We start from the raw sequence: 14,556 nt of genomic DNA on the forward strand, positions 1-14,556 counted from the left end.
TGCTATAGTTTTCTGGTACTGAAACTTTCCAAGGTACATCATCCACAAACAGCCTCATCGAGCTTCCAGTAGTATCTAGCCTTTGAACTACACCCAAAGTAAATTTTGCATATGGTGGTGTTTCCCCATTAGGAACAATATGATGAGTTGTATCTGCTAGGAAATTCTTAATCCAGTCTTGAAGCTGGTCTGATTTTCCATTGGCTCATATTCCGTACTAAAAAGCAGTGTAGAAAGTACTGAACGCCTTTTGCAAGTCAAGGAACCCAGTCTCAACCTTTGCATCATTATCTGTGGCTCTTTGGATCCCATGGACAGACAGAGTGAGCCGAGTTTTACAAGATCTTTGTTTGTAGATACATTTTCTTCAAAAACTTCATAACACAAGCATTAAATATGACACTAAATGACAGCAGCAGATCTACAACTACATTCACCAATCCAACAACTCTTTTTAAAATGGCAATGGCCTGTACCTCTTTCCTATCACTTGGAAACGTTTATGCTCTAATAACCTACAATATTCTGCTCGTAATCTGTAGGGATTCATACAGGTGTACTTCTCTACTGCATTAATTACAATTTGATTTTCTATTCTGTAGTCATTTGCCTCAATGTAAGTCGTTCCAGCATTCATGCAATGATTGAAAGCAGAACGATGATCTGCAGTGAAATAATTTGAGAAGCCTGACTTCAGCATTTCAACCCTTTCTCTGTAATATTTTACTTGTGTTCAATGAGTGAGTGAAAAGATGATTTACATCCATTTAACAATTTCATGTACTGAGGATTTTTCATCAAATTGATGGGCAACATTTCAATATTTAATTCTTTGAATGCTGCTTATATTGCTCCCATTATGCTATTTTGGCCTTTGCTCACACTTTGTTTGTCAACACACTTTGACTTTGCTTAAATCTGTGATGAAGTAATCTTTGCAATAACAACTTTCTAGCACTGCAATTGTATAATACCAAGAGTTTTGTCATCCTCAGCATACATGTCATTTGTTGTTGGCTGCTTCAATAATCTGCAATCTGTTTCCTGTCATATTTGTCAAGAAAAAATATTTCCTTTCTTTTTAGCATTTCTTTCAATACCTGGAGTCATTGATGTTAAACAGCCTTATGGTCACTGATTTCTTCCTCTCTGCTAACTGAAATGAAATGATCGTATGGCATTGTTGGCCGGGACGCCCCATGAGGGGAAGTTTGGCCACCGTATTGCAAATCCTTTTTAGCTGACGCCACTTCGGCGACTTGCGAGTCAATGATGATGAAGAACACACAACACCCAGTCATCATGAGGCGGAGAAAATCCCTGTCCCCGCCAGGAATCGAACCCGGAACCCCGAGCGCGGGAAGCGAGAACGCTACCGCAAGACCACGAGCTGCAAACTATGTTAACTGAATTGAATAGTTCAGGTCTAACACATCATCCTAATAATGCAGTTGTGTATTTAAATTGGGGACCTAGAAAAGATGGAAAGGTTTCGTCCCGCCATAGCCCTCAGTGGTTCACAGCCCCACAACAGGTCACAGCAGGCCACCCACCCCACCGCTGCCCCACACTGAACCCAGGGTATTGTGCAGTTCAGCCCCCACTGGAAGCCCCCCCCCCCCCCCCCCCCCCCCCCAGGAATGTATCTTACCAGACGAGTGTAACCCCAAATGTTTGCATGGTAGAGCAATTATGGTGAATTATGGTGTACGCGTACGTGGAGACAGTGTTTGTGCAGTAATCGCTGACATAGTGTAACTGAGGCAAAATAAGGGGAACAAGCCCACATTCGCCGAGGTAGATGGAAAACCACCTTGAAAACCATCCACAGGCCGGCCAGGAGACTGCACCTTGACACTAATCCACTGGGTGGATTCGTGCCAGGGACCGGCATGCCTTTCCGATCAGGGAGCAGTGCGTTAGACCGCATGGCTAGCCAGGCAGTCCTATAACACAGTTGCTTAACTATTTGATGCAGTTTTCAGATCAGCTGTAAGATGATGCATAGCATATCAAAGGATCCCTCCCAAAAGGCTGTTATTAGTACCCAAGTTAGTGTCCAGACACTCATGTATTAGACAGAAACTGAAACTATGGGTAGTAAAGCAAAAATGTTGACCTCCATTTTCAAATGTTACCTTGCAAAGAAAAATCCAGGTATGCCATCCTAATTTAATTCTCACATCACTGCAAAGACGGATTATATAGATATTAGTGTCATTGTGTTGAGAAACAGTTAAAATGACAAAAACTAAACAAAGCCGCAGGGCATGATGGAATTCTTGTCAGACTCTATACCAAATTTTAACAAAAATGTACCTACGTTTCTTAAGCAAACAACCATGTCCAGCTGTCGGAAGAAAGCACAGATCACACCCCTCTACAAGAAGGGTAACAGAACTACCACAGAATGTCATTGACATGTGTTTCTTGTAGAATCTTGGAATATATTCTGGGCTCAAACATAATGATGTATATGCAACAGAAAGACCTCCTTTATACCAAACAGCATGGATTTCTTAAACACTGATATTGTGAAACCCCACTCACACTTTTCTCATATGACATCCTGAAAGCCATGGATCAATGCTTACCGGTGGATATAGTACTTACTGATTTTTTTGAAAATCATCTGACTCTGTACCATGCCTACATTTATTATCAAAAATATGATCATATGTGGTATATAATGAAATTTGTGATTGGACTGAAGATACCTTGGTAGGTAGGATACAGAAGGTCAGTCTGGAAGGGGAGACACATAGATTAAATAGCTTAAGGTGTGCCACAGGGAAGTGTGTCGGGACTTTTGCTGTTCATGTTGTATATTAATGACTGTGTACATAATATTAATAGTAACTTCAGACTTCTCGCAGTTGATATGACTATGTATAATGAAGTACTGCCAGTAAAAAGCTGTATAAATATTGAGTCAGATCTTGATAAAAAGCTGTATAAATATTGAGTCAGATCTTGATAAGATTTCAAGGTGGTGCGAAGACTGACAATTTGCTCCACATGTTAAAAAATGTAAAATTGTGCACTTTTTTTAAAAAAAAAGAGAGAGAGAAATAAAATAAGGGGGAAAAAACCACAACAGTTTCGATGAGTCACAACTTGAATTGGTCAACTCATACAAATATGGATGTAACCATTTGTAGAGATTTGAAACAGAATGTGCACATAGAGCCAGTCATAGGTAAGGCATGTGAGAGAATTCTGCTCACAAAACACTGGTCCAATCAATCCAGTCAGATGTAACTGAGAATGGAGAAAATTGAGTTTTGCGCTGTTATTAAACAGTTTTTTGAAGGGGTGGACAGCCATAAAAATCAAAACATAATTGTATGAAATTTACAGGGACTCTGCACCACCATTGAAGACCATTTACTTTTGGGTGAATGAATTTAAACATGGATGGACAAGCACTGAAGATGAAGCGCACTCTGTCCATCCAATTGTCACCACAAGAGAAACTACTGACAAAATCAATGGTATGGTAATGCAAGACCTCCAAATAAAAATTTTTGAGATTGCTGAGACTGTAGGCATTTCAACTGAATGAGTGCATAATATCCTGCATGTAGAACTGACTATGAAGAAACTGTGGGGGAGGTGTGTGTCATGATTGCTTACTGTCGATGGGAAACCTGGACAAAATGGCTGTCAAAACAATTAACAAGGGCTGGTGAAAGTGCACCAAAGAGGGCAAAGACCGTATCATCAGCTGGTATGGTGATAGCCACCGTTTTTTTGGGATTCCCAAGGTATCTCATTATACAGAACTTGAAAAAAGGCCGAACTGGACCCTGTTATGCTTCATTGTTGGATTGTTTGAAACTTGTGTCCGTTGAAAAGAGACCAAGGTTGGTACACGAAAAAGTAGTCTTTCACCAAGCAGAGATGTATGAGCAGGTTGCAGTAACACAAAGCTGCATATCATCAGGTTATTTGGTATGTCCTTGTAAACAGCGTCTTTCAGCTTTCCTCAAGAAAAATCAAGGGGAATGGACTGGACAAGGTACAGATCCTCTGCATCTAATCCAACGATTTGGAAATAATTCATGAAGACATGCTGTAGTACTTCATGCACTATGGGCTGGACAGCCATCATGTTGGTACTACAGGTACCTCCTAGTCTGCAGAGGAACCTCTTCTAGCATTTGTGGAAGATGGTCTGTTATGAGGCTACAATACTTGTGCATCTTCAACATTCTGCCTATGAAACACGAGCCTACAAGCTGATGGTTCACTATCCCACAATGCATGTTTACACTCCATGGACGCTGACGTTCCACCTGATGAAACCAACGGGCATTGTCAACGGACCAGTAGTGCATGTTGAGGTGGTTTACCTGGTCATGATTGGTAAATGTTGCTCCATCACTAAACAAGATATGTGATCCAGCCTGTCTTAATGCCTGTGTACAAAAGTTAACACCATTCTCATAACTGTTCCTATGTAGCTCTTGATGGAGAGAGATGTGATAGGGATGGAACCTATGTCGATGGAGAATGTGTAGGTCACTTCCCTGACTCATGCTGCTTCCTTGTGCAACTGTGCAGGAGCTAATGTGTGGATCAACTGCAACAGCAGCAAGAACATTAATTTCCTCCTCTTCTGTCATCATTTATTTTTTTCTGTTACATTTTATAGGTGTTACACTACCACTTTCACATAACTGGCTGAAGAGGTTGATAAATAACAGCTGAGATGGTTGATGTCTATTGGGATATCTTGCCACATACACCATACAAGAACAAACTGCATTCTTCCTATTCTCTCCATACACTATGTGCATGTTGGCTTTTTCTGCATTGGTAAACCACATCGTCCACTCACAACATACTGCTTGGACTGTCACATATCAACTGACCAGCAAGTCACAATGCAATCAAGGGACACATAAGCACACTTTAAGCAAGCATAACAGCATTGTACCTATCAACTATGGAGGTTGAATGGCACAAACAAATGTCTGTGTGGAAACTTTGCACAATACGATATCTTGTAAATGACTTGCACTAGACTCCTGTAATGAACACCATTGACATTCTAATATATCCTACTTTTAGTTTGTTAGTGTCAACAGGTACTGTTCCATTTAAAAAAAAAGAGTATGTTTGTACAAAAAATACTCTTTCTAAGTATTATTAAAATCAAAACTGGCTAACAGTATGAGCCCCTGTCTACCAATCCATACTATGAACCACACATCAACAGCACTTTCCATTTCTGCAATATTTGCAGTGCAAGTTTTTGGTGATTCATCCTGTATATTTAAAATTACATTTAGGATTTTGCTGTTACTCCTTCCTGTTGACTAGCTTTCTGTGGCTAATACTACTATGTAAACTGTTACATGTAAGAAGTGAGACTAATTCTGGGACCTTACCATGGACACTCCTGCAGTTAACAAATACCACATTAATATGTTCTCTTTCTCATTTACAAGAAATGTAATCCTCTGTAGTTGATGTAACTGTTCTTCTAAGCACAGCATGTACACCATCACTGAGACTACTGAGGAGTTCTTCTAATCTAAAAAAAACCTACATGTGCTTGCCACACATACATCTGCTACATGAGAGCTTAATCCCTGAGGGGTCCTTACAATTCTCTGCCTAATAATGGAGGCAGTAAGAAACTGGCTAGATCATGCACAGAGGAGGGCACATCAGCAGCAGAGTTTCTAGAGGTTTCCAGTGGCACTGAAGATACCACAGCTTCCGTAGCAGGCGTGTCAATGACACTGCAGATTAGAGCAGCTGCTTGAAGCCTGCTGACTAGGACTAACACTGTTCCTAGCTGTTCCCGGGCAGCAATCTGTTCCCCTTCTGTCTTCACACAATATGCACAGTCTTTTTCGATTCCTTACAATGCAGGACTGTATAGTAGCACAAAAGAATGCACTAATGCAACAACTCAGAGTCCAAAATGAGAAACTACAAGAGACCACTACAACCAGAGTTCATACCACGTAACTGTTTGACTATAGGCAACACAAAGTTACGTGGATAAAATTACAATCTACGGTGAAAAAGTACATGTTGTGTGCAATTAATGCAACAGGAATTACTAACTGTGACAAGAGGATAGTTTCTATCACCAAAACATCTTGTAATACTGACACAGACGCATTTGCAGCCTGCAGTCTTCCATTAGCCAACATGAAATAACTGTATATCCATTCATTTGTTGTTAGTTGTCTAAAAAAAAGTTTGCAGTATAGTGCTTAGATATCTGTCAGAAGTTATTGTCCAGTGAAAAAACACTGGTCCAATAATTCATGTTGCAATAACTGCACAACACACCCACATAATGCAGAGGTTCTTGATATATCATGATTTTCAGAACTATAATATTAATTGTTCCAAGTTAATACACCACAACAAATTAAACCACACTTCATCAGAAAAAGAACATCTTACAGGATCAATTTCTCCAACATGCACAGACTGCAATATCCAATTTCAGTACCTTCGTGCCACACAACAACAATTAAACTTGTCAGTAGATCCACTTTCGTTTCTTTGTGTTCGAACCCGAGTTTGTGCACAGCTCTGTGAGCAGATGCTACTTACATACACAGCCTGAAGTGCTAAACAATGCAAAAAAATTTCAGATTTCCTCCCAAGGCCATTCCTGGCTCGTCTCCATTAAAAGCAATATGCCACCTCCAGAGTTTGAGGAATGGACCAGGACATCATCAGTGATCAGCACCAACCTCCCCAGTATTTGGTTCCCATGTAACATGGGACACAGTGCTAGTGTCATAACCCTAATAACCTTATGCCTTGTACTACTATCCACAGTACACCATGCCACAATCAACCTCATGAACAATCACCTACAAAACCATGAAAATCCCAATGAGGGACAAAGATCTACCAACAGAACTGAACATTATTAAAAACCAGCTGCAGTACCTAGTGTTGCCCATGATATCTGCCAAGCAAAGCAACTGGCTCTGTGCCTTGTTAGTAGTCATAGCAAATGCAAGTGCATGGGAAACTGCAATCACTTTAAATCGAAGGGCATATTTGAATCACTGGGTGTCAACGGAATGAATACATCTTCACCTGTATGAAAAGACAATTAGTTTGCCATCTGTTGTTAAATCCTCCAATAAGTACCTCATTGTGTTCCTGGAGAATTTGTCTTCTATCGTCTTGGCTCCATTTTTAGTTTTTCAAGTACGGGTAGCACAGCTTGACCTGTTTGAACAGTTTACGTCACCATTCGGAAAACCTCAGATTCTGTTTGATCTCCTGATCGGCTTGTGATCTAGTGACTTTTGTTCGTACTATATCTACAATCTGCATTAGTGTTTGTATGTCATTTTGGATTTTAATAATAAAAATAACTGTGAAACACAGACTAAAACATCTTTTAGGGGTGAATGTCACTTGCAACAACAGCAACTAATCAATAAATAAGAATTTCCAATCACTTTCTACTAATGAAAACTACTGCACACAATTACTACAATGAAAAAATTCTTCAAAATTAATTTCAATGTTAAAAGTTAGCAAAGCTATGTTTCGCAGTTATGCATGATGGTGCACATTTTTCAAAACTACTAAAAATATATTTAACAAAACATTAACTCAGCAATAGATTAATACTGATATAGTTTGACACCCAACACTAAATAAGTAAAAAATAAAAAGTTATACAAACCACGTGTTTCACTGGAGGAACGGTGTTGATGAGGTGAAGATCCCAACTTAGTTGGAGTCGGAACTTGACAGGAACTTAGTGCTTCTGCAGACAATTCTTTGAGGCAATCACTTGAATGCCCCCTTGAATGACGAGGTGAGATCAATTTCAATGGAGTTTTCTTCCCATTGTGTGTTAAACTGTCCTGAAATAGCCCAATTACATAAACTGAAACAAATTACCCAACCAGAAAAAAGTTATATGTAAATTCCACACCCCCCCCCCCCCCCAGCCTCTACCCTTTTGTTGCCTCCCCCCTCCCACCACCACCACCACCACCACCACCACCACCACCACTGTGTACCCCAATGCTCATTGTCCTTACTGTGGGCGACAATTAAAACCTCACTATTAACAATGCCATACAGAAACTTTATATACAAGGGCTATTCAGAAAGTAGGGAACGTTTCCATCTGACACTGCTAGGCATGCATTGATCACGTATATTTTGGTATGTGCATGCTCAGCAGCTCAGTCGGCATCCATCCGTGACAGCAGGAACGTCTCTGCGCGTCTGGTTTTTTTCGGTATTCGAATTTGAAATGTGCGCTGCAATTGCAAATCCCACCAGTTGTGAGGTGCGGTCTGTGATATGGTTTTTGTTGGCAAAAATCTAAAACCTATAGAAAAATTATCATGAACTGTGCAAAGTGTATGGAAACAACGTAATGAATGAATGTTCCATCCGGACGTGGTGCATTCACTTTAAAAATGGCCAAACCAATGTTCATGTTGAAGAGAAGAGTGGACACCCAAACATTGTGACTGACAGATCTTGTCACTGAAGTTGATGAAACGATTTGTGAAAAATGTCATTTCACAATAATGGAGCCTTAGAAGAACAGTTCAAACAAACGGCAAGGAAAGCTGACACCCAAAATTTTGTTTTTGCATGACAATGCCCGACCTTACACGGCCAACTGCACTAAAGAACTCCTTAATTCATTCAGATGGGAAATTTTCCCTCATCCACGCAACAGCCCTGATCTTGAACCAGAGCGTGACTCACTGGCTGAAGTCTTAGGCGGCAGAATTTTACAACAAAGGTACTTCAAATCTTGTCCACCACTAGGGTAATTGCCTCAATGTGTTTGGTGACTATGTGGAAAAGTAGTATGTCAGTCGCTCTTTCAGATGTGTATAATAAAATGTATTTCTTGTACTTAGTTTCTTTTTTAATGTCAAAATGTTCCCTACTTTCTGAATAACCCTTGCACAAAGTGATTCAAAAATAAACACTGTATAAATTGAACTCAACCAACACACAATAAAAAAATCTTAAACCAAAAAAAAGTCATAAATATTGATTTAAGTATTAAATGGTTCAGTGTATTTGGAGACAGTGAGTATCTGTATCTGGAAAAAGAGCTAGCACTTACAGTGAATCAGAAAAATGTTATAATAGGAAAAATATACATCTGAGCTACAATAATATAATCAGATGAAACTGGAACTATGTAGAGGATTAATTTCTGATCACTTCAGAAACTGTTAAATTTTTGTCCGATTAGTGGGCTGAAGGCTGTGTAGGGAACTGTAAGGAGCCAACAAATAAATAAAGATGTGTAACACATTAGTCGAAATTATATTATTCAATATGGCGTGTCTACGACATCAAAGTTCCATATCTGGATCAAAACATTGTGCTCTGGGTTCCTGACATCGTCCACAAAGCATCATTGTCCACTAAAGTGTTTCAGCCTTAAATATTCCATTCCTATTATGCAGCAATTTTGACATCTCGGCGTACCTTTTCTATCCCCAATCAGAGTACAACAACAAGGCAACTGTGGTATCAACCAATGTAAGGCACATGTCTAAGTTCCTTGGCTGTGTGTATTTGAATAATAGCTGGGTACACTGCAGGTTACTGTTAACACGTGCCAATGGATTGATTACTGTAGCAAAGACCTCTGCACTTCTCAGCTAGCAAATTGTTTATTTCTGTAAGTGCCAGGTATACAGTCATGCAACAACAGTTCTGAGGTGTAGGATGTTCCATCTCAGCCCACTGGGAGGCTTCACACTCTATATCTACCGTAACATTAAGAAACTTTTCAGGAGAAACGACTCATATGAAAAAATGAAAGGGCAGACTGATTAATGAAAATTGGATAATGCACAACAAAGGAATGAACAAGGAAATCGAACACTCCTGATTAAAAGAATACATTTCAGCATTAATTACTGAAAATGCAAAATTTGAGGTACATCTTGGTACAACTACTATTTCCTTTGCAGCTTTTCACATTGCACATAGATAAAAATCAAGCATGGATAGTAAATTTAATAAAAGATGTTGCAACATACAAACCCTATTTTTTTTTTTTTGTAAAATTGATATACAACAAAATGCTGCAATGAAATAATGGAAAATACAGGTTGGAACAACAACAATATTACGAAAAGGATATATTGTTACTCACCATATAGTGGACATATTGAGATGCAGATAGGCACAACAAAAAGAATGCTAAACGAGTAAGCCTTCGGCTAAAAGGCCCTCTTCTGAACTAGACAACATACATACTTACATTCACAAAAACAAAACTCACACACAAATGACCACTGTCTCTAGCTGCCAAGGCCAGAGAATGTGTGTGTGTTGTCTAATTCAGAAGGCCTTTTGGCCTAAGGCTTGCCTGTTGTTTTTTCTGTGCCTGGCAGCAAATCAGCCTCTCCATTATGTGGTGAGTAGTAATCTATCCTTTTCATAATATTGTCAAAATACTGTAATTATTAGAAACGTGTGATTAATCACTGGTTGGGCAACTTCAAATAATGTCCAAAAGAGTAAATAAGATTCTCATCATAGTAGAAGCCAATTTCCAGCAAGATGAGAGAGATTGTCAGAAAAAATGAATACAATATTTTCTGTGAGTGTCCCTTGAAAAGGAGGCCAATTTAAGAATTAGGTGACACACTGGAAGCCTAATGAGAAACTGCAAGAAAACAATTTATCAGTAGAACACGAAGAACATCTATGGCAGGAAGATTAAACAGTGGCCACATGTTCTTTCAAAACTGGTCCTAGAAAGGATACACCTAATATTGTCCCATACGTTGGAAGTAAGTCCCCAGTTATAAAATCAGCTGCTGGTGAAACATTGATTTTAAAGTGCTGGATGCAAATGACACCTGGTTGTATCTAAGTAATTCAAATGCTGTCATGTTGATCACACCATCACAGCTGAGTGCTGTAACTACAATTCAGTTTTGTTTAGTACAGTATTTTTCATGCTGAAATCCCCACCACCACCACTTCACTCTAAACAATTTAGATAACAATTAATTTGTAGGAAAGTTCTGGTAGAGTGTAAATACTTTAGAAGTAAAGGAGACAGCTCACTGAAAAGCATAAGTGCTGAGTCATTGACAGCTAGCAGAAAGAAAACTGCCTAGCTTTCTGAGTAATACTTTCATCGCACGCGCACGCCCACACACACACACACACACACACACACACACACACACACACACACACATATATATATATTTTCCCTCTCCTTCCCTCATTCCTGACGAAGCAACCGTGGGTTGCGAAAGCTTGAATTTTGTGTGTATGTTTGTATTAGAATTTTGTGTGTGTGTTTGTGTGTCTATCGACCTGCCAGCGCTTTCGTTTGGTAAGTCACATCACCTTTGTATGTATATAAATATATATGACCCTATGTGGTGCCAGCTGGACATACAATGCCTGTGCTGCATTTCGACAGATGGGTTAGGTTGAGGTGAAGATTGTGTTGGGTAAGATGGGTAGAGGTAGAGAGAGGTGGGAAGCAGGAAGAGCGATTGCGGGTTGTTTGTTAGCATCTTGGAGGCAGGTAGCCTGTTTGCCAGCTAGGAATGCAAGGGGAGGGGTGACAAGTGCACAGGCCAGACATGTAATGCATGGCTGTTGGAGCTGATGAGAACCGGCACATACTGAAGGTGATGTAGAGACGTGAACTGACAGGGGGTGTTCCGTGACCCACTCACCCTATGCAACATTCTGGTCCATTCCTATGTCACTCCCAATCACCATCCCTTGCCTTTGGGATCATATCCCTGGGAAAAACCCAAGTGAAAGGCCTGCTCAATCCACCCACCAAACACTTTTCTCTCCAGTCTTGTCACAGGCTTACCCTACCCATCAGAGGCTGGACCACCTGTGAAAGCCGCCAAGTCATATACCAACTCTACTAAAACTACGACACAGCTCTTCATGTTGCTATCACTTCCAACCAACTGCCGACAAGGATGAATGACCACCCTGTGGCACAACATTCTCAATTTCAAAGGTTGCTTCACAACCCAAGACATTTGCATCCTTCCCTCCACCACCAGCCATTTGGAACCTTCCCTTTACCACCAGCTTCTCTAAACTATGCAGATGGAGTTATACTTGCAACGCATATTTTGCTCCGACAATCGTCCTGGCCTCAATCTCTGGTAATCCACTTCCCATACCCTCCAACCAACAGCTTCCCCTTTCTTCCTCCTATCACACCCTATCAATTCACAGCTCCACATCACCTTCAGCATGTGCTGCTCCTCACTGGCTCCAACACCCATACATCACATGCCTAGTTTGTGCACATGGCATCTATCAGTCCTCCCCGTTGTATTCCTAGCTGGCAAACCAGCTGCCTCCCTCTCAGCTGCTGACTACCCACCCGCAACCACTCTTCCTGCTTCCAGACTCTCTCTCTCACTCTACCTGCCCCACCCGACAATCCTCAGCCCATCCTAGCCCATCTCCCGAAATGCAGCATTGGCATTGTATGTCCATCCAGCACCATGTAGGGGCATAGGCACCTGTGTATGTGCATGCATGTATTTGTACACCAGCTCAAAAATGGATTACTCCAAAAGTAAGCAAGTTTTCTTTATTTTTCACGTGTGTCTGACGATGACTGAACGCAGCTGATCTTCGATGAGTAGGCTCCTTTAGAAGCGGGTTGTTCATGAACGAACAGGTCCAAAGGAATGGTTCACTAAAGTGAACAGAATGACCAAGAATGACTTCTAAGGAATGGCAGTTCACCATTCACTGTTGTTGCAGCTGGTCTCATTCCCAGAATGGTCAATCTTCGTTCCCTGCAGCTGGTCTTGTTCGAGTGGGCTCGTTCCTTGTTCAAGTTGCTCCATTACTCATTCCTGCCTCAGTCTTGTTTGGCCAGTCTCATTCTTCTTCTATGTTCCAGTTCTACTGTTCCTAGTTCAGTAGCACATCATTGGTTTTTTACTGCACTCACCAGTTCTCATTCTGTTTCGATCTGTTCCCAAACTCTCGCTGCCTGGTTCTTTCTATATACTACTCAGTATCTACGATCGGTAATTTATAATTGAAACGTGTGTACAAACATTGTTGTGCGACACATTTAGCAGTTTTTAGTAAATTCACAAAAACTGTTAATTCCAGAGAATTATTGCAAAATAATAATGTAACAGCAGATTTGTATTGTTTGTACATACAGATTGTTGAAAATACATCATTGAGCTTTCTTAAAATTGTGTGAAGCATAGCTTTTTTTAAAAAATAAGTAAGCACAAAAATGGAAAAATGCTGTGTAGCAATGGATATACAGCATTATTCCAGATCACTCTATCCTCTGCTGTAATGATGAGGTTGCCTAGAATTCAAAAGTTGTAAGAAAGAAAATTATAACAATATACAAATTAATATTTATTGTAAACTGATTATTTTAGCCTTAAAAAGGTAATAGAACATCAGTTTGTTATCAAGTTGAGACACAAATCTGGGACATTAGACTCAGCTGTCACACTGCAAGTTTTCGTAAAAATGCCTGTATTTTGGCTTCATATACTTCATCTGTCCAATAGGTCAGTTGTCTTTTCCTTACGAAGTTTCAGTGCCCCCCCACCCCGCCCCACTGTACAGTGACCAAAAACCAGAACGCAATGCAAACTTTTTTACTTCATGTTCACAACCATGTTTCACAATACAAAGTCTTTCCCATGGACAAAGCACATTGTGATTAAGACATACACTTATGCCTCAAGGATCTTCACTACATAGCTTCAACCAGACCACACCAGTAATTTTCAAAGAAGGTAGTATTTTGAAAACCAGCTCAACGGATCCTGCACCCTTTAAGTCTTCCATCATCATCTTCTGAATGGTCCGTTTTGAAGTACCAACAAAGGCCTTAGCAGTGCTGAGCTTCCTTTCCAAAGGAACTATAACTTTTTACATTTTCTTTCTTTCCTCGATCATTGTGAAATTCCTGTCCCAAGGTACAAAACTGTGAATCGACCATAAAAACTTTTTATGTATTTCTGTGAAGTACTTGCAGCTGACCAGTTAGAAATAAAGCATTAAAACTCTCCAGTTATTGTTCTGCCCGATACAGTGGTCAGACTATACAATCAGTTTGTGTTCCATACCTTCCTCAAGTGTCAGAAATTTAAGCAGACAGGAAACTATTTTGGCTGAATCTCTCCATGCGGTGGATTCATCCCACAAACTTACCATGTTGTTTCCAGTACCGACATCATGAGCTGTGAAATTATATGACAACAGTAGTCTCTGGCAGAATATCTTGGAATGCGTCAATATAGGACAAAGTAAAACCTGTTGTAGGTCAGCACATATAACACGTGTATTGTTGTTGATTTTAGCCAAATCTGTATCATTTTTTAGCACTTTGTATGCTTGGTCTGCTTTTGCGTGACACAACTGACTCTCAACTTCGATGTTGTGCATTTCTATTTCATCTGAATCTGCGATCATAAACAATCAATACATTCTGTGCAGAGGTGGAGATTGGGGTACAAACATTCTTTGGAGAATTTATTCCTGCTGTAATGGTTCATTTGCTTCGGGAAA

At 40.1% G+C, this 14,556-nt stretch overlaps 1 protein-coding gene across 2 annotated transcripts in view; it reads right to left on the reverse strand.

The window, feature by feature from the left end:
• LOC124796430 overlaps positions 1–14,556 on the reverse strand; it is a 77,522-nt gene that overhangs the window by 10,777 nt on the left and 52,189 nt on the right. For both annotated transcript variants that reach the window (XM_047260619.1, XM_047260618.1), the window contains exon 6: positions 7,685–7,868. In XM_047260619.1, the coding sequence (XP_047116575.1) occupies positions 7,685–7,868 (184 nt within the window). The remainder of the gene's footprint in view (positions 1–7,684; positions 7,869–14,556) is intronic.

The sequence above is a fragment of the Schistocerca piceifrons genome, chromosome 4 (genome assembly GCF_021461385.2).
Source record: "Schistocerca piceifrons isolate TAMUIC-IGC-003096 chromosome 4, iqSchPice1.1, whole genome shotgun sequence".
Taxonomy (NCBI): Eukaryota; Metazoa; Arthropoda; class Insecta; order Orthoptera; family Acrididae; genus Schistocerca; species Schistocerca piceifrons.